The following is a 21,872-nucleotide window of genomic DNA, read 5'->3' on the forward strand; positions in this document are numbered from 1 at the left end:
AACTGTACAGTATCTTTCTCTCTCATACACACAAACACAGTCTTATTTCCTTCCGCAGGCACACAGTGTCAAAATGTTAATTCTGAGGTCCTCCTCACACTTGAGTTTGTCCGTTGATAGTTAAAAACAGGATGTCAGACAGGGAGGGACGCTAGACCTCAATGTCGGTCTAGCTGCTCACACCTAAGTTTGTGGGGCAGCTATATCAAAACACAGGGATTAAAGTGAAAAAAATTCTTCTGACTGAAATTTTCATATTCCTTTAACTTTATTTAAATAGTCGAGACCAATAGCGTTTTAAGGGGAGATGTTTTAAACCGCTTTAATATTGCCAGTTTGTGTATTTTAAAAGCTATTTTAATCTATGAAAACATTTTAATTAGCTTGACAAATAATCAACCATCTACATAACTTTTCAGTGCATATTTTTATTTATCTTATAAGACCAAACAATGCTAAATATATTAATATATAGTTTGTTCCATGGCAAATCGTTTTGGCTGAGGGCAAAGTGAAGTTACATTACTTTATATATTTAGGCTATTTAACTTTAACTTTGCAGCCTATTAGAGAGCTGACTAATGTTTGACTGAATTGTTTGATTTATTTCTCATTGTATAGCTTATAGCCTACCTATTAGGCTACTTATACTTTTATACTGGATATTATTGGTCATTAAAACTGACATTTAACAAAAAGAGACAGGGTTGTGTAATGTTATATATTCTAAAATATTCTTTATATATATTTTACTATGCATTCTCTTTACTGTTTGTGTACATGCATAATAAAATAAAACGATACAACCCTGTCTCTGTTTGTTAAATGTCAGTTTTAATGATTAATAATGTTTCATATTTTTTAAATGAAAACAAAAATAAGCAGGGTTGTGTTTTATATTTCGTGTTGCTATAAATATATGCAGTGAAGATAATCAATGTGCGTTGCCTGAACCACATTTGTGTGGCCATTAATATGTTTGTTTATGATAATATGTTCATTTATAAATGAAAAGAGGTGTTTTATATATATTTCGTTTGATTGTTGATGAAAAGAGGCAGAGTTGTATTTTATACCATATTTTGTTTTATTGTTGCCTAAAATATACATAAAGAGATAACCGGAGTAGCCAGAGCGAGCTGAGTGACGCGATCAAGAACGCGCTGTTCCATTTGCAGAATAACCGGACGCGCGTCCTCAGGAGTTGTTCTCCTGAGTCGAACTTGGCAAGTCCGAAGTTTGCGTACTTGGTATTGAGAAACGGCCAATATTGACCCGCGTTCTGTTTTCTATCATGCGCCGTGCACGTTTGCGATGATGTAATATGCACACAAACGCACCAGGGTTGTATAGAATCAAGTTGAGTTTGAAACCAGACCAACGCTGCGGGGGGCGCCGGGAACAAACGCGCTCGGATTCGGACCGCAGCAAACCAGCTGTAGCCTGACATGCACGTATCCAAAAAGATTGATTGAGTGAACACGGAGCAGTTTTTCCGTGAGCGGGAATTGAAAAGCCGGACTGGACCATAAGCGAAGTGATTACAGAATGCTAGAGTGGAGAGAGGAACGTGCTTTCGCTCCAATCCAGGCTTTATCACATCCCCCTCCGCAGGGTGAATACACCTCGTCTTTCCTTAATTTAAGACCTATTCAAACTAAAATTAAGACATTTATCACACTATTTGAGAAATGAAAGCCTATTTACGGCCTTAAAATTATGAAAAGTGAATTTAGGACATTAAGGAACATAAGGACAGACAAGAACCCTGCAATTGACGGAAATCCGTCATAGACTCGCTGCAATTAACGGAAATCCGTCGTAGCGACGGAGAACTTTAATCCCTGAAAACAGAGTCAGTGTTTCAGCGTGTGTGTGTGGGTGAACTGACATAAGGTTCTTATCCCATTAGCTGCTCTCAATCAATAATAAAGCTGGTATGGACTTGATCCAGCAAAACACAATGGACTACATGACCTCAAACTTCCCTTTACTAGACATATCTGTCGGACTACAACAGCCCAGTCAGATTAGTGAACCGTCTGTGACTACATAGAACAGGGACGAACAACTCTGGCCCTGGAGATCCAGGCTTAATCCCGAAATCGCCTCCTAAACCCTCAATCACTATTCCCTATGTTAGTCCACTAATATGGTTCACTTGAAGGAGTGACTAAAAACGAGCCGTTTGAACAGTCGTTTGGTGTATAACGGCTGTACACTCAGTGCAATGTTTGATAGAATGAGTGCACTCTATAAATGTCCACTATGGTTTCGGAGCCCCCTCAAATAATGTTCTATTAAGGGTATAGTGGGCAATTTCGGATTCAGACCCACTTTCCAGCAGAGTTTAGCTCCAAACCTATGGAAGTAAAATAATGTCAAATGTTTTTGAAATAAAAAGCCTGTTGAATTGCACTACTTGAAAAAAAATAGGCATTGCATTAACCATGCTTGCATTTTAATGCATTGTATTTTTAGGGCTTGCATTTTTAATGGGCTGAAATTCAACATGGTTGAATATTTAAGCTGTGAATATTTCAATTAAAAACATTTCAAACACATTTTCATTATTAAAAATTCAAAAATCCATATTCACCCTTCATATTTCATTTCCAAAATATTCAAACTGTTTAAAAAATACAACCCATAATATTCAACAGGCAATTTTCGGTCCATTTTATTTCGCTTTGCAAATTCGCTTCTACAAATTCAGTTGTCCGACAGTAAATTCAACATTGACGTCCAGGAACTGCAGGAAAAGCAGTAGATTGCCGAGCATACTCTCCATCTGCTGTTAATCGACATCACCATTTTATTTGAATAAATATCAAAAATCCAAAGGGTGCACATTATGCATGACCCTACATGAACACTTTACTGTTGGTTTTATGACTGTAAGTCGTTCTATTCAAATGCTATTGAAGTTAGAAACGTGTATACCAAAGTCGTATAAACTTTAGAGAGGTCCCTAAATGAGCGAATGTCCAACATCAAGCCATCTTTATGCCAGTCTATCACTGGGAAACGCTCAGCTGTGCGCGTTATTCTGAGTCCTTCTGCTTGCCTGTGAGTTTGGACTTTTACATCACTAGTCCATTAAGCTACGTTAAGTGTTGTACAGGTCCAGCAGGGGAATCCTGAAGTATTGAGGGAAACCCTAATAGCCTGCATGCAGCACATCGCCACAATATAAAGTTAAGGCAACTAAACAACCAAGAGAAATATATGTCAACCTCAAAAATGTAACATTGGATCTGTATATCCGCATCGGGGAATAACATTATGATCTCGTTCACCGTAGAGAAATATGCATGTAGGCTACACAGGAAAAGTAACCTTGAAGGCACCGAATTTAACAAAAACAGCCATCATAATAATCACAAATAAACTTACATTGCTATAAATGAGTTTTATGAATGAATGACTTGCTCTAATTTTGCTGGTCTTCGTCAACAACAAGCGCTTGCACCCCCTGCTGGTGAGGTCGACTAACAGCAGATGGAGAGTATGCTCGGCCATCTACTGCTTTTCCTGCAGTTCCTGGACGTCAATGTTGAATTTACGGTCGAATTTGAACCACTGAATTTGTAGAAGCGAATTTGCAAAACGAAATAAAATGGACCGAAAATTGCCTGTTGAATAGTATAGGTTGTATTTTTAAACAGTTCGAATATCTTGGAAGTTAAATATGAAGGGTGAATATGGATTATTGAATTTTTAATAATGAAAATGTGTTTGAAATGCTTTTAATTGAAATATTCACAGCTTAAATATTCAACCATGTTGAATTTCAGCCCATAAAAATGCAAACCCTAAAAATACAATGCATTAAAATGCAAGCATGGTTAATGCAATGCCTATTTTTTTTCCAAGTAGTGCAATGCAACAGGCTTTTTATTTCAAAAACATTTGACATTATTTTACTTCCATACAAACCTAATCAAACACACTTTAACAAGCTAATTAAGGTTTTAAGAATTACTATCAACAAAGCCACTTTAAGACAAGCCACTAAGGTTAGCAAAAAAAAAATGTAGTTCGCAAGGGAGGAGACTAAAGGCTGTTTTTTTTTTAAATGGATGTCAATGGAGGAGAGGATTCGCTACACTGAATAAACTGCTTCTGTGGGAAAACAGCTGATCATTTAATGAATTGACAGTCTATCAGCTAATCTTCAGCTGAATTAATCATAACTAACATTCCTTTTTCCTGCAGGATTAACATTTATATGCTTTTGAAAACTAAATGTCCCCAACAATTAGTTAGTGTGTGTTGAAATAACGGATGCAGATGGACAAGACTAGATGTCTGTCTAAATATATAACCTAATGACTTGAGTAACAAGCTGACGTAATCAAGAAATCCATATTTGCTTTAACCTAGTAAAAGTGAACGGTTTGCTGAATTACACATATGAAGAATCTTATTAGAAAAAAAATTATGCAATGAATAATGTGACCTTTACTATGCACCATGTTGTACTCTTTTTGTTGTGGGGATTCTCTGTGATTGACATGAGGTCCTCCTTGCCGTGATTAAAGCATTTCAAATGCATTGTTTTTTTGTTTTGTTCCAGTAATCCAGCAGCAGGTTAGTGGAAACTAGAGACCTTATTCCCAAGTGATAGTGTTCATAGGGGGCAAGACGTCGTCTGATTCAGCAGATGACGATTAGGAGATGCGCTAGAGCAGGGGTCGGCAACCTATGGCACGCTGAGGGTTAATCGCTGGCACTTGAGAAAATGTGAGAGAAATGTATGTATTTCATTCAGATAAATTTGTAAATCATTCAGATAAACCTGCATACAGATCTACATTTTTATGTAATCATTCCTCATAGTAACACAGCTTGTTATATTAAAGTTGCAGTAGAACATCTGGGAAAATGCTAACTTTAGCCTGATAGCACTAGAAGTGTATGTCCCAACCTCCCTGCAAATTGCTGTCCAAAGGTATGCCTCTTGGAAGCATGAACGCGCACAACCCAGAAGACCGGAGACAACGTTACTGCAATTACGTGTCAATCAAACTTTATAGTACAGTTAGTAACAGTAATTCTATACATTTTTGAGATATTCAGTATAGGGTCCATATTAAACATTTCACACATCGAAATGGATGTGATGCATCGTGGTCACAGCGTTCATGTGTACCTGGTTGCGTCATGTGTTTTCTCTGATCAGATAACTATCCAATCATGAAAAGCCAAAAGAGGACATTTTCACATTCCAGATGAAAAGACAAAATGCATCTGGTTGTTGAAGCCACAAATGTAAATGTTACTACTCCTAAAATAGTAAAAACTAAAGATGCAAGAACGATTTATAACAGCTCCCGGTACCCAGATATGACTGCGTGCTGCAGTAGCGCTTTGCCTCAGAGAAGTAGCTGAGCATCTCTTCAGCAAGCCGACGCGCAAACTGCCGCAAATGAAACAAAGTTCGGCGTCTCATCCAGAAGCTCAACACACAGTCGTCTTCATTAAAAATAATAAATTATCTTACCAATGCTGATGCCTCTCTCTCTCTGACTCTACAATTGTGGTCTTTGTTTTTGATCTTGGTTTCTTTGATGTGAACGGCGTTAAATTTTCATAAAGCGCAGGAATTGAAGATTAGATTTATATTGGTTTTGCGGAGAAACAGTTAGGTTGCCCAGTGTAAATGGAACGGTTTTAACAAAACTGATAGCTATCTGATCATTTAAAATGAATGAACAGGTGTAAACAGGCCCATTGGAAATCTGTCATTCAGTTTAATTTAAAACTGAAAACAAATAAGGATTTTGACAAAAGTAAAACAAATTAGGACTATTTAAGTTTCTGTACTATTTTTGTTAGCCATTGTGAATATTTAAAATATGTGTAAGTGTATTTATAGATATTGGGGTGGGGTTATGGCACAGTGATAAAACCAGAAACTTAAAAATGGCACTTCATAACAAAAAGGTTGCCGACCCCTGCGCTAGAGGATAAATTTGTATGTATCGATTTAGGAGCAGTTTTTATGGGACACTTTTATGGCACTTGGTATCTGAACACAAAATAAATTGTCTAATAGCCTTTTCAAATCATGCCCTGGTCTAAACATTTTTTTACAGCCATAGGAAATTAATGGGAAATGGGCAAAAAAATATAAAAACACAGAACATTTTTGTGTGTACAATCTAGAAATGCAGGATGTATCCACGAGACAGAAAAAAGTGCACAGGGGTGAAGAGGTGAAACTCTAAAACAAGGCAGTTTATAAATGGGTCATTGAATCTTTGACTCAACCAATTTTTTCAAGACACTGAATCATGCAGTAATGAAATATGACGCTATGGTTCTGAATCTTTGGTGATCTTTGTTTGGAACTATTTTTGCTTCTGAAATAGAACAAAAACAGCCAATATTGCATCTAAAATATAAGTGAGAAAATTTGAAACTAAAGAAAAGACCTAAATAAGGTTTGCTCAAGATTTACTCTTTGAAGGAAATAAAAAGCAATCCACCCTTTCAACACACTCAAGGCAATTATGTAGGTATTCAGCTTAGAGAAGAGAAAAACTGATATATTTAAACTAGACAGGCCTTCTGAAAAGCTGCCACAGACTAGGATTTAAATGAACAATCTTACATTCCTCACTATGCCTCACTATGACAGTCTATAAATTATTGTGTTAAGTATGTGCCACCTAGATTTTAGAAGTCATTAAATTAAACCAATACATTATAAAGTACTATTTAAAAACTAAATGTAAATGAGATAGCAGATAAGGACACAATCTTTCTTTAAAACCAACTGGTCAACAAGTCATTCAAGCAACTCACTTACTAGTCGATTTACTTTAAAGAAGAGGAGAAAGAGAGATTCCTCAATTTTAAGCAAAGATATAATTTCATTTTTTTTATAAATGTGCAGACATAAACTTGCCCTATCATCCCCTATATTTGAATCATCTTACCCGGCACTCCCATGATTTCTAAATCACTACCTATCAGATCACACAGAGATTTGAATGTTTGGCACTGTTTTTTGAATTGATGTCTGGTTTGCTCTTTCACCCTGGGAATCTCATTTTACGCAGTCTGTGGTATGAAATCCTGAGACCGTCGACCGCAAAACCTTAATTAAAGTAATTATGCAGAAAACAAGAGAGGGCGCAGAGATTTGCCAAAAATGTACACACGTACAAAGCATCACACAAAATTCCTTTTGAATTGAGATTTGTTGTTTTATGTAGCAGGATTTTTTTTTTCTTAATACTGAAAGTATTAAAAATGTCTGTTTGCCTGTTGACCCCTTTGTTAATCCAATGGTTGGCAGATGTTGTAGAACACAATGACCATATTTGATGAGTATAAAGGCCAATGCTCATCTACTTTCTCACTGACTAAGAATATGTTATGACTAAATATGTCCTCCTACCTTCCTGGTCATCTTCTGAAGATGGTGTCTCAAGGCTACAGGCTAGATATTTGTCTGAGAGACTCTGCTGTAATGTGATGTGGACCACCAGAAGCCTGCGCAGACTCATCAGATCAGAGTTTTTCAGACCCTGCTCCAGCTGTTTAAGGACTATCTGTCCTGACTGACAGGTTAATACAGTCACCTAGAAAAATGTAAATTCTTCAGTTAGAATGCAGTTTATAAGTCAAAACTCAGCTAAGCAGGGATGTCTGTTTGTAATAATTCACTTCATCAACACAATTTTTGGTAAATGGATTGAAGATTTAAATAGCCAACAAAAGCAATTTTGAGAAAATATGCTACATTTGTTTCTCTGTAAATCGCAAGTCATGCCAAACTTCTGCTGACATTTCCAAACAATACTCACACAGTGTACCCAAAAGGCTACGAAGCCAATGGCCCTGTTTTTATGATTGCACAAATGAAAGCTGATTGTGGTCATTAGCTGTCTCTCTTGTTGATATAAATTCCAACTCAGAGTGTGAGGGAAATAACTCACAAACTACACAGCACAAAAACATCTTCTCTGAGGTTTAATTGTATAGAATATGAGAACATAGAACATATTTAAGGATACAAATAAATCAGTCATCAAAGCTGTGCCCTGTGCCACATAAATAACTTGTACAAATCATTGCTACATGATCTGTTGCATATTTGAACAGAGAGTCGCAAAGAGAGCGCTACAATCGCATACATCAAAGCTACTGTCATTTCTCTCATCTTATGATAGACATCTCTGGCATAACTATAAATAGCTCTGTTGTGTCACAGCAAAGTGAGACCAAATCCATATACACCATATAATCCCATTTAGGGCACAAAAAATATTCTTGTATAATCTGATTAAATGCACTTGTCCTCTGCTGTGCTTCCTGTGGTTGGGCATTAGTGCTGGGTTTTAATGGAGCCTGCTGAGAGGAGAGTGGCTGCTGAGGGCCATGTGGTCTGTGTCAGTGAGACAACATCTTCATTCAAGGCTAATAGTAGAGGGTAAATGAGCTTTGGATACATTGGTAGGAAATCTGAATGTGAATGGCTGTGCTTTGAAGAGGCCCAATACAGACGAGACAATTTCTTTACTTGTTATGTGAGGTTTAAACAAAAATGCAGCCAGGAAGCAGATGCATAGATCGAAGGGCAGTAATGTTGATTTGAAGGATAAGTAACCAGGGCAGCAAGACTGATTACTGTATAGTGGATTAAGGCATTTATAGGTGAAAATCAAAAGAACCCATTATTGTGACATTATTTTGAGGACAACTGAGCACATTTCACCACCCAGTGTTCATTAGTGTCTGTCATGCATTAGGTATTTTAACTTTTTAATGGTTTTCATTACTGTAATACACAGGGCCCAATGAAATATGTCCCCCAGCCGCCACATTTCTTTTTATCTTCTGATTTTTGGGTTATTTGTGACCAAATTGACCTCTTCATGAGATTCCCCCGTATTTAATAAGAAATTAAATGTTTCGCTTTCCTTACAGATACACAATTGAAAGCAATTTAAGTTTTAGCGGTGGAAGTTCTCACCTCAACACAGTTGCTATTGATGTCCCCCTGAGCTGTATGGCACATGTATTGTTTAAACTGCTGCAGGCTGTCTAGCACTGCCTGTTTAAGGAGTGCCCCCCGTTGCCGAACACAGCCCTCCTGAGGCAGAGATCGCAGCTCCTCTACACAGGACAGCAGACGTGTCAAATTTCCCTTAACTTGCTGGTGAAGAGAATGAGATGAAGGAATGAACAGCTTGGAAGACATTAGAAGATAGATACTTTTATTTGTCTATTAAACACATAGTACCTACTGTATCGCACCTAGTCAAACATGGATACAAATACACACATACTCATCCTCACCACAAAGGGTAGAAGGCACTCCAGCTGTACACTGATGGCAAACACGCTAAGCAGTGGCACACGAACAGGTCCTGCAAGACTACTGGCCAGAAAAAAGAAATCTTCCAGGGCCTGACACAGAACAGTGCATGTCTCTGACCACCAGGGTGGCGATGCATCTACGATCAACACACGAGAGGGCTGTCTGGTAAAGGATGATGAACTGCATGCCTGGAGGATGGAGGAAGAGCAGGATCTGTTTCTGGCACTCATGGTTCTCCTACATAGGAACATGAATATGGATGTAATTATACTGAACTGAAATCCAATCTGGAAATATCACAAAAAAATTGCAATAGGCATATAATATTCATTCACTGATTGCCTAATTTACAAGTTTTCTAGCTAGGTCAATTGTCAGTAATGAGCAGTGTGTAGGCTATGTGGGTGTTTTTTTGTTGTTGTTATTTTGATTCATCTATCAATCTTTTCCCTCATGCATAGGTAGAAACCTAAATAACAGCAGACTAAATTTATTCATCAAAACCAAGAAACACCTGAGATCTAAAAATTGAATCAAGGAAGTGTTAGGAAATCCTTCATTAAAGGGATACTTCACCCAAAAATCTAAATGTGCCGCATTTTCATCAGTCTGTTTGTTTTTAATCATCATATTAAGAAAACGTGCATGCGTTCTTTTGCCTTTTTAAGAAAGCATTTTATTTATTCTTTTTGAGGCGTAGTTTTTTACCTATATTTAACAACGCTTCATTAGAAGTACAAATACAACAGCCGTTTTTAAAAACCTATCCAATGGTTGAAAGCAAAGGAGTAAACACGGTCACTAGTAGGTTGTGACGGCTGTCGATCAAAATGTTGAGCGGTGATTCGTTCCATGTGTTTCTGTCAGAAAACAAATGGATAATTCGGTAAATTAAATTTTAAATTTAACAGAATTTATCAATTTGTTGCCTGCTGTGGTGATTTTAATTCACATCCTTTCTAAAAAAAAATATGAACGTTTTTGGTTTAATATATTCTTAATATATAAGACTGTCCATTATCTAAATTCATGTTGGTTTATATTTTATTTGTTCATTAATTAATTTGTTGGATTTTAGTTGGACTTGGTCAGAAATGTTTCAAAAATAGTTATCTGCATGATCCCTGCTGCCTTTGGGCTGTGATGTTGAATTTATAGGCCTATGTCATGTAAAATAAAGACATGTTATGTTACATTGTGGTGTAATTGTGTTTTCTGGAAGGGACTATTAGAACAAAGAATTTTTATCATCTGAAAAGCAGAATACAAATGTTTTTATTAAGTTAGATAAACTTTATATAACAGTTTCAGGTTATGTTTTAGTGTTGGTAACGTCCCACATTGTCCTACACAAACTTATAATCGTCCCACACTTGGTATGTTTGATGGTGGTCACCCTACTATCAACTGTTTGATTACCAACATTATTCAAAATATTTTCTTTTTTGCTCAACAGAAGAAAGAAACTCATACAGGTTTGGAATATGTTAGGGTGAGGAAATATGACAAATTTTTCATTTTTGAGTGAACTATCCCTTTAATTTCTCAATGTGGGGAAAATAAGTGACTTATACCTCTAATACAAAGTCACATTTCATGCTGGAACACAAAATGAATACTTCAACAGAACAAAATGTCCCGTAATGTCACCGCAATAACTTAAGAGGGAACATTAGGCTTAATCAAATTCAATATTGAACAAGAATGTTCTTCTGAGAAAAGAAGAAAGACTGTGAAAAAAAGAGACTCCTTATAAGTTCTTTTTCCAAAGCAGTAAAACACAAAGAGATATATTGTTAACCATAGCAGGGCAGATGGGGCAAATTGGTTATATAAGGCAGCAGCTCTCTGCAATCTAAGGACTCATCAATGCTATCCCACTTGACAAGAGAGTTCTTTGAGCGCCCTAATGCTGAGCCTCGGGCCTTTCCCGCCGCTTAAGCACGACACGGGCGACAAAAGGCACTTTGTCTGCTCTTAAAACAGCTCCACAGACTCACTGCCCTGAGATGAGCAGCAGATAGTGCTGATGAGAAAGCTGACGAAAGAGCAAAGCAGGTGTCACTTCAGTATTCATGTAACGTTAACGTACAGTTCACTACAAGTAGGCTAAGTCAACGTTACTGGCTAACGTTAGATTCAGTGATACGCGCAGTCTCGCGCTCTCTTTCGGTCGGCTTCGTTTGTTAAGCACTGTGAAGAAACCAATAACTATTTTTAATTTAAATATAAGTATATTTATTCATTTTCAATGGCTGTATGTTACAAATATTTACCTGTCCTCCCTAATGTGACCAAACGTAAATCTCGCGCTAACGAACTTAAAAACTTCTAACTTAGTTAACTTAACAACTTAACGTTACAGGAGGAGGCTCCAAATGAAGGCCTCGTTATTATTCTGATTCGAAGACTGAAGACTTAAATTCATTATCTGCAGATACTTTATATTTACCCTCCACTCGTTTCAGACCGCAGAAGAATAACTAAACGAAGAACGACACGACATAATCCATTTCCACCGTTGGCTTTGTTGCTGAAGCTTGAATCCCAAAATAGTTCTTTTGAGTCGGATCTTGTAAATTAATGATTCAAATTGGTGTGATTGAATCGGTCCTAACGGTTCTCGTAAATTTGAACCGGTTCATTCATATCAAGAACTAAACTCATGCCATGAGCCTCTCTGGGGGTATGTAATATAATATAATATAATATAATATAATATAATATAATATAATATAATATAATATAATATAATATAATATAATATAATATAATAGTTTTTATTCCCTTATTTTATTTAAATTAAGGACACTTTTAAAATTCTCATCGCTACTCCCCAGGTGCAGTTTCACAACTTTCATGTAATGGGGTAAGTCAAATTATGAAATCTAATCTGTGCTGTTCCATTTCCTGCATGAATAAAATCAGTGATTTGCACAGGGATGGATGCAGCAGACTCACTTACTGAAGCCTTAAGAGGCTTTAGCTGAAGGCTGTGTTGTGAAATCAGTACTGACACATGAAGACACATCACCTCTTCGTTATAGGCAGGAATCAGCGTGAAACTCCCACATCTGTTCATTGGAGATAAGGGAAAGCAGGCAGAGGCCTCAATCCCAGTAGTGATGTTGTTGCCGAAATTGGCAAAACGGAAATCCAAGCTTTGGAATGCTTGGGGACATTTCATCTCAAAACAGAGTGTCTACAAGTTAAGAAGGAAATGGGAACGCAAGCCATTTAAACATGGAGTTTGTTGAGATGTTTTGCATTCTGGGACTTACTTTGCCACTGTAACATGTGAGCAATTACCAGAAACAATTTAACATCTCACTAAGCATTCCAGACGCCTCTCTATAAATCCCACCAGAGCCGAACTCAGGTTCCCATGGCTTTAACCAATGCAATTTTTTCACAAGCACATATCTCACTATTCAGAAGAACATCCTCTAGGGCCAACAGTGTTTCCCCGTAGAACTCAAACAATACTCACCTCAACCCGATGACTGCAAAGTCGGAACCTGTTTACAACACATTAAAATAAAAGCTTCATCCATGTTATTTGGTTTATTTCCAGTGTTAATTTCTTACGCAAAACCATTATTATTACGGAACAGAGGATTAAAACATTATGCTCAAAAGTTGCATTTTCATTAAAAAATATTCCAGAATTGGCCCAATATGCAATTAATCTTTTTTTATTTTATGCAAATTCAAAATGTAAATATTTGGTAGAGTGGGGGGGGGGGGGGTGATTGTATCCACACTGTCAATCGTTTTTAAATATGCGCAACAGTTTCATGGTAAAGGATTAAAGTTTTTAAATAAAAGTTGCAAGCAAGGAGTTACTTGCATATAGGTTTCTTTCATTTTATTACCTCCTTACTTAGTAAGTGCACGTAGTGCCCCTGAAAATGTCATGGAATATAGAATAAAATATAGAAAGAAAATAGATAACATAATAAAAAGTGGGGTAAAATAAAAATAAAAGGAGGGGAGAATTATTTTGCATAACCTATTTCATTCAACATTTTCAAATGATCAAAGTTTGATTAGCTCTTTCCCTTTAGCCTTAAGCTTCTTAGTATAAAAGTTGTTATGTTAAACTGTCAACCCAATCACTAGATTTACATTTAAAAAAAAATATTGCCCCAGATTAGGTAAATGTTTCTTGTTCTCATGTTGATAGATGTAAAGAGAATAAAAGGTTGATCCACTCATTAAATTGACTCTTCAGAGCACAGGTGAGGGATTTGTGACTTGCTTGATTAAATGAAGAAAATTACTTGCCTTTGACTTGAGAATTAATTAATTGAGATTCGACTTGGACATGAACTACATAATGCACTTCTTTAATGACAAGGTGATGTAGCTGTTGTGGCAAAAAGCACAGGAGCAATCGTTCTCACCTCTGCCATGTTTAAAGTTTTTGGCCCGCACAACTTGGGAATTTGGGTATCAAAATTGGGTATCAAAAATCCCAGCTTCCCAGTGGTAAATATGACTTGATAAGTCATTAATGTCCAATTTTTAACTAGGAAACTCGTATTTATGATAATTCCAAAAGCACATTAAGGCAGCATTTAAACATTAATTTTTTGTTAAAAAAGTATGTATTCATGAAAGGAAATTTTCTGTATGAACAATTTGCAAAGCCCGGATATTGGACATGACCATTACAGCCTCTAACTTCATTCTGCACTTAAAAAAAAGAAAGCTAAGGTGTTTGTTATGATGAATTTGACTAATGTGTAGAGAAAATAATTTGCAAATCAAGCTTCTTTATGCATAATTATGTTTATACATTAATATACGATACCGTTGTCGTCTCAATGTAAACCACAAAAATGCGAATTTGTGAAAACACATACGTATTACAGTACGTGTTCAATCTGTTGGCATGTTCTTTTTCTTTGTAGTGTACAAAGTGACATCCCCATATATTGGCCTGGCATGCATGATACAGCGTTTTTAGTCATTTCTGCGGATCCGTGATCAGGGATCGGTTTGAAAACATTGTTGTCTGTGTAAGAATTGATAAATTAGGAAATTCCAGACAGTCTGTTTCGGGGGTGACCAGACACTGAGAGGACAAAAGGACCTCTCTGGAGATTACCATTTGAACTGGCCTTCATGCACCATTGAGACGAAAGTCTCACCTCCGAACCAACTTCATCTACATCTCCCCTCACCCCCACCTGAATGCACCCAAGAAAATGTAGTTTTAATGTGAATGATTATCACAGAGTATTTTCATGTTTAGTATTATTTAAAATGTCACAGTACGACTGGTACAAATGTCTCATTCCCAAAGAAGTAAACCCAAAAGGTAATAAAGTTCTTAGGAAGTTTAGAAATATCTTCCACACCCTCCAATACTGGAGGGTGTGTCTTTGAGTTAACACCTTCGACCATTTGACTGAATGCTAATTTTCCACTGCTAGCAAATGGTGACTTACAGGTAAATTTCCACTGTGAATGATGTTTAGATTTGAAATTAGGTCTGGTATATAATGAAACGCAGCGAGAGCTCAGGGCCTTTTCTATATCTGAGATCGGCCCGTGAGGCTGAGAGTTGCGAGACTCTCAGCCTCACGCATTTCTTGTCGGGTAAACTTTTTCCTCTTTGTTCTAGAACATTTGATGGTTTGCATTGATTATCTTTCAATTGATTATGGAATTGTAATAATACATTTACCTGACATAATAAATTGTTATATTTGATTATTCTAACAGACTTTGACTTTATTTTCATTGGAGTTAAAAGGAATAGTCAAACATTAACGTATATTTAATGATGCACAGATATCATTGAAAAACCTTTTCATTTTATGGAGTCAGATGAAACGAGTTAATACATAAGATAAAATGTATTGCATTTAACCAAAAATACTTTGCCGCGAGAAAAGACAGTAACACGCAAAGACCTTCACCGCTAATTCGAATACCGCCATTGGATCGAGTTAGACGGCCTTACATCTGTACACGAAACCTTTCAAAAATGCAAAGGAAAACGTTTCAGTTTTTAGTACATTATTTTTGCTTAAGCATACCCTTAGTTTGTTTCACCTTGTTTTCCTTTTCCCTTTGTTTCCAATGTTCCCGCTCTTCAATTGTTTCAGTAGCAACCCATTGTGTTCACCTGTGTCTCGTTTAGCCTCGTTGTTTGGCTGTGTCAGTTCTTTGTGTCTACAATGTTAAATGCTGGTTTGTTAGATTTGAGTAGTTTTTTTTATTTTTATTTTTATTCAGTTTAATAAAGACTGCTGCTAACAGATCCTCTACTTGCCTCATTGTGGAACCAATATGTGACCGTGACATTTACTAACTAATGTAGCTAATTAATATGCATCACACTTGTACATTTACCTGCAACTGTTTTTACCTTCAACATTTTTGGCGTTAATTCATATGACTCGTGAAAGTCTAGCTCACTGCCTTTTTTGTTTTTCCATTTTTTGCTCAGCTGTTTTTTCTCAGGTACATAAAAATTCATGCAATGTATGGCTGTTAAACATATAGAGCAGAATTTCATGTAAGTCATCAGAGAAGAAATCACAACTGGTACAGCTGTGAAACCATAATGGGATCATCATGCACTTTCAGGATCCTATGAGTCCCATTTCCCCACTCAGTCATGAACTTAACCCTTCAGTATAAGATTTACTGTTCTTTGACCTCATTTTCTAGCCCACTGGATGGCCTTTTGGGTGATTGCATCAGCTCCAGATTGAGTCTCTCTCTGACAAGGCCATAGCCTTGCCAAAGATGTGCCATTTGGGTACAGATGTCTGTGATGGATTTACAGTACTTTTGGCATTTTTTGTTATCTTATATTTAAAAAAACAAAACACGAAAATTAATACTTTGGATCCTAAAAGGTATGTGCAGTGTGCTTATGTGCATGCAGCCATTTTACTGTATCAATTATTTTCTGTGAGAAAATTATATATTAAGAGACAAAAGTGCATTACATTTTGCTTTAACTATGTTACTGTATGTAGTTGTGGTGCCTGTTTTTTCTGAACACATATGGAATACTGCATTAAAATATGTCAGACTGTAACCTTGCTACTTTGAATGGCCCTATATAGAGTGAAAGGAAGTGCAAACAGGAATGCCATACAGCTAGGAAGCTAAAGGGGTTCCCCTCATTATCCTATTCATGAGTCCATTGCATGCTGCTTGATTATGTTCTGAGAGAATGGAGGTGAGAAGGCAGAACCAAAAGGAAAATGGAAAATCTTCACACCTCTTCCAAAAGTACTTCTGTATGACAAAAGCTTTCGAGACTTGTCTTTTTATATATTGTCTAAATGGAAAAGACATGTAAATACAGTGCTCAAATTTTATCCTGAAATTGCTGTGCTCTGGTTTTCCTTTGTGTTTCTTTTTCAGCCACTCTGTTCCCTCTCCTCAAAAATCAAGTGCCTTTGAGAATCAAGGGTCTTCACAATTGCAATTGGTGCAAGTATTTTTTTAAACCTAATCCAGTCCTGTTGTCATGGAAATGGTCCTCTCAAATAGAGCTTTTGAAAAGTCTTGCATGAAAGATGATTTTGAGGGGGTTGGATTTGAGTCATAATCTTCTCAAAAATGACGGTGATAAAAGGTGTAAAACCGACCCGATGATTGGGGCATTATTTTTTAAATGCGGAATTTGCATGTTCTCACTCAGAATATAAAAGCCTCCTTTTTCCCCCAATTTTTGAGATGGCACTTGAATTCAGAATTATTTCTGAAATTCTAAAATGTCATTCTGAAATATGTTACTTACAAATACTGTACTTTTAAAATGATAATTAATTGAATTGTCATTGAATAATTTAGTTGGACTATAATATGATAATATGACCAGAAAATTTTGCAATGAACAAATCAAACAAAAGTAATTTAAATAGCTCAACACTGTTTCAAGTGGTTTCCCCAAATTCAACCGAAAATGCAACTTTTAATGTCTTCTGCCGTCTCAAAATGATTCAACCCCCTGAATAGAATACATCAAAACAGCACAAATCTGCAAAATAGGTATTGTCTCAAGCACACCTGACACAACTAATCAAGGGCTTCATAGTTGCACCAGGTGCACACAACTTGGTGGCAACAGGCACTGAGGTTTCAGCTTGCACAGTATACAGGAACGTTCTGTAAATGCATCCCAGAACTTCAAGATGTACACTAGCAAAAGCACAAAAAAAGTCGGCTCCAATTTGCTCAAAATCATATAAATAAGCCAGAAGTTGTGGAAATCTGTTCTGTGGAGCGATGAAACCAAACTTTAACTTTTCGGCTGTATGGATCAGTGGTATGTCTGGTGGAAGAAGAATACATAATTTGCTGAGAAGAAACCTCTGCCTACAGTTATCCTCTGGCACTGGAAACCTGCAGCGTGTGGAAGGCAAGATGGATTTATTGAAATATCAGGAAATCCTAGGAGAAAACGTCATACCATCAGTGAGGAAGCTGAAGCTTGGGTGTCATTCATTGGACCTTCCAACAGAACACAATGATCCCACGCATACCTCAAATTCCACCAAGGCTTGGTTGCAGAAGAAGTCCTGTTGCCATCACAGTCACCTGAATTGAGCCCCATACAAAACCTCTGGTGGGATTTGAAGATGGCAGTTGCAGCACACAAACCCAAGAATATTACTGAACTGGAGGCCATTGCTCATGGGCTAAGATTCCTCATAAACGCTGCCAGAAGCTAGTGTCTGGTTAAACTTCTAGTTTGCAGCAGGTCATAACAGTAAAAGAGTCTTCTGCTAAGTAATAAAAATGCTTGCCATGAAGGTGTTGAATAATTTTGAGACTGCAGAAGTCATTAAAAGTTACATTTTCAGTTGAATTTGGGGAAACCACTTGAAACACTTGTTGTGTTGAGCTATTTCAATTACTTTCGTTTGATTTGTATGAACAAATCAAACAAAGCAATGATGCAAACAAACTGAAACTCTGTACATTTTCCCAATAAACCTGATTTGTTAAGGGGGTTTGAATAATTTCGATTAAAACTCTCTCTATATAGTATCTTTGTAATATAATTTTAGTGTTTCACACAAGAAAGAAAATCATACATGTTTGGATAAAAAGAGCAAATGATTTCGTTTTTGGGAGAACTTTCTATTTACTATTTCCTTGATCTCACTGACATATTTTCCCTTTGAACTTCTACTATCATTACACAAAATTGTGGAAAGATCTGTCGAAGGGTGTGTGATTTTTCCACAGCTGTTTTTCTGGTAACCTGGTTTCTGTAAACAGGCCCAAACCAGTGACCACATGGAACAGCACCCCTGTGGACAGGAATTGACATGGTTGACACAGGAAGTGTGCTAGTCATTGATCATGACGTAGACCGATGTGGTTGTTTTTATTCACTGAAATATATGACTAATTTTTCATCTTAAGAGAAAAACAGAATTTCATCATCAGTTCATTTTTTTTTATACAATGCGGTTTTCTTATCTCGACTTTCTTTCGTTCTGCTTAAAAGCAACCATCCAACAGCTCTGGGGTCCAATGGTTCAATCACTTCGCAAAAAGTGTTGCTTAAATGTTCTCTATAATTCACATTGTCTTATCTGCCATGTCTCCTGAGGACTCTACAAGCCTGTCTCAGGAGATGATAAGAAAATGTTGGCCGGGGAACCTGAACTCTGAAGTCCTTCTTTTGTTCAAACTGTGTTCCTGATTGAAGTATGGAGAATGAGAGCAGCAGGGCATGGCTAATGACTAATTTCTTTTCTAAAGAGGGCATGACATGTGTTGAATGCACTGCAGGTACAAAACACAATGCAAAGCACATTTGAAATAGACATTATGCAAACTAGAGATACGGAATGCGTTCAAAAAAGTGCCTGTGGCATGCGAGTTGTTCTCTTTCTGAATGAAAAAGTAAATCTCTCTCACTCTGTGTGTTTCTCTCTGCTTTCATTTCCCCCACCCTATTTTAAAAGAGTAGCCTGTTGCTTGAGTTACAGGAAGCAGGTAGCGGAGCTGTGCAGCTTCAGGTCAGGAGGAACTGGAACAGGATGTAAAGTTCTCAAAGTGGACTTTTCCCTCTGTAAAAACAAAAAGTGAAAAAAGTGGAAAAAAGTGAAACTTTACTGCCAGGAACACGAAATGTGCCTAGCACTACTAGAAGGCTACAGGTTCTTTTGGCTATATGGGCAATTTCACTTGAACCGTATAAAAGACCATTTGAACATCAGAGTGGCCAGTGGACTTAATGTGCATTGTGTAAGATCATCATGAAAAGTTTTATCGTAGGAAGCTAATTAAGCTAAATAGTATAAAGGCACTGACAGGTGCCATTCAGTGACGAAGAAGTGTTCAGTGCACCTCTGTCCGGCTTTCATATGGCAGGCATTTAGGCATTTTAAAATATATATTTAAAATATTGTTGTCCCTGTTGTCATTGTTATGCTATGTTTTCTTTTTATTTTCATGGACTTCTAGTTGTTTCTCTTCAGTTATCTGTTCCCTTTGTTCTAGTTTCTCGCCAATTATGGACATTCATTAATGAGCACACCTGTCTGTAGTAAGTTCAACACCATGTTTATTTAAGTTCCTTATTTCCTTTTATTCATTGTCGGGTATTGTTTGTGTATGGATCTAGTTGGAATACTGCTTTTGTTTTGTGTTAGTCAAGTAAGTATCTTTATTTTGGCTTAATCATCATTTTCTTCATCCTTGGTGGGAATACCCATGACAGAATATGGCCGCCTTGAATATATACCAAAAATAATATGGATATCGCGTCCATCAACTTTGCGCCATGGGCAGCAAGGAATTTCAGGGAGGAAAATTTGTTTTTATTTCCAAGGGTGGCCGTAGTTTAGTGGACTTTGTTGAGTGTTTTGGTGTGGGCTGGACAACGACATCTGCTTCCTGATGCCCAAGGGGGACACCGGCTGGAGTTTAGAGGATTACATTAACTTTGCTCTTTGGGTAGACTGATCCTCCGTCACTGTAGGTAAGAAAAACCTAAGCATGACAGAAGGTCAGACCAAACATGATGAATACAGCGGGATTTTTCAATTAATTCCTCAAAGATGTTCTCCTCTCCTTTTCACAAGATGGCTGTGCCCTGGAATGCTACGTGGAGGAGTTCCTCAAGCTCTGCCACCTGGTGTCATGGAGTGATGGCCAAGATCTGCAAAGTCCGCCAAGGTCCACAAGCCCGAGCCCATCGCAGACCCAGAGCCTGCAGAGTCTGTCCAAGAATGTGAGCCTGCTCCAATGTCCATCCTGGAGCTCGAGCCTGAACTAAAGTTAGTCCCGGAGCCCAAACCTGCACTCGCGATGCAGAGCTTTCCCAAGCAGGGACGGGGCCCAGTGCAAGGTATCTTAAGTGCCCACCCCTCTGCCACCCTTTGTCCGTCGTGAACACTCGCCAAGGAGATGTGGGGCATGTCCCTCTTGGTCCATTTGAGATTGTGGAAGGGCCTTAAGTTTGCACCGCCTTAAGGATGACCCTGTCGCCAGAGCAGGAAGGATGAAGCATGAAGTATTTACCTCCTCTTCTTAACCTTTTTGATTCCTTGATTCCCTCCTACATTCAAGCCTTGTCTCCACCGTTGGTTCAGTCCCAAGTCGTCTTTATCTCTGGTCAAGCCCAGCTTCATGTCTTGGCTGGTCAAGTCCAGCTGTAAGTCGTGGTTGTTCAAGCCCAGCTCCAAATTTCCTTCATTGTGGATGGTCCCTCTCCCTCCTCCACTACCAAAGACAGCAAATTCCTCTGCCTCACCCCTTCATCCCTTCGGCTCGTACAGTGATTCCGTCGTGCTGCTCTGATCTGCCTTGGGCTACCTAGTTGTCAGCTTCGCCTTGGTGTGTGGATCCCTTAGCTCCACCTCTAGCCTCCGAGCCCCGGACTCCACCTCAGCCCACCGACCCATCAGCTCCACCTTGGTTCAATGCTCCTTCATCTCCACCTTGGTCTGTCATCCCTCAGGCTATGCCAGGCTCTGACCCCACCTTGGTCAGTCTTCACCCTAGTTGCGCCATAGACTTCTAGTCCTCTGGCTATGCCTCATCCCTCCACCTGTTCAGCTCCATTGGGCTCTTCCTTCCCTCTGGCTCCATCATTGTCCTCACTCCCAGTGGTTGCATCCTGGTCTGCTGAGCCCCGTCTCTACCTCAGTCCGACAAGTCTGTGGTAATGCTTCGACCATCCCGTCAGTGTTACCCTGAATCTTCTCTCCACCTCCATCAGCTCCACCTCAGTCAGGCAGGCTCCTGGCTTCACCATGGCTCTTCCCTCCATCATTTTCGCCTTGTGCCTTCATCTTGCTGGCACTGCTCTGAATCATACTATGGCCCCTCACTCCTACATTTCCTCCCTGGCTCCTCCCTCCACTACCCTTTGGACTGTTCTGTCAGCCCTCTCCTGTCATGGCGTCGTGAGCTGCCGTACATGATAGAGTAATGTCACGGACTGCATTTCCCATCATCCTCCCTGGCACCTAACCATGCGCACCTGGAACTCATCTAGCCCTCATCAGCAGCACTATATAGAGCACACAACTCCCAC

General features: G+C 38.2%; 1 protein-coding gene across 4 annotated transcripts in view; it reads right to left on the reverse strand.

The window, feature by feature from the left end:
* m1ap (meiosis 1 associated protein) overlaps window positions 1-11,902 on the reverse strand; it is a 77,754-nt gene extending 65,852 nt beyond the window's left edge. For 2 of the 4 annotated variants that reach the window (XM_077229572.1, XM_077229570.1), the window contains exons 1-4: window positions 11,701-11,896; window positions 9,316-9,574; window positions 8,990-9,172; window positions 7,412-7,595 (exon numbers count right to left, since the gene is read on the reverse strand). In XM_077229572.1, the coding sequence (XP_077085687.1) occupies window positions 7,412-7,595; window positions 8,990-9,172; window positions 9,316-9,574; window positions 11,701-11,765 (691 nt within the window). In that variant the 5' untranslated portion in view covers window positions 11,766-11,896. Of the gene's footprint in view, window positions 1-7,411; window positions 7,596-8,989; window positions 9,173-9,315; window positions 9,575-11,613 lie in introns of all 4 variants that reach the window. The other 2 variants (XM_077229573.1, XM_077229574.1) reach the window with 2 other exon arrangements.
* Window positions 11,903-21,872: the final 9,970 nt, after the last annotated feature.

This window comes from Siphateles boraxobius, unplaced genomic scaffold (genome assembly GCF_051911475.1).
Source record: "Siphateles boraxobius isolate OS27281-9 unplaced genomic scaffold, OSU_SipBor_1 130, whole genome shotgun sequence".
Classification (NCBI taxonomy): domain Eukaryota; kingdom Metazoa; phylum Chordata; class Actinopteri; order Cypriniformes; family Leuciscidae; genus Siphateles; species Siphateles boraxobius.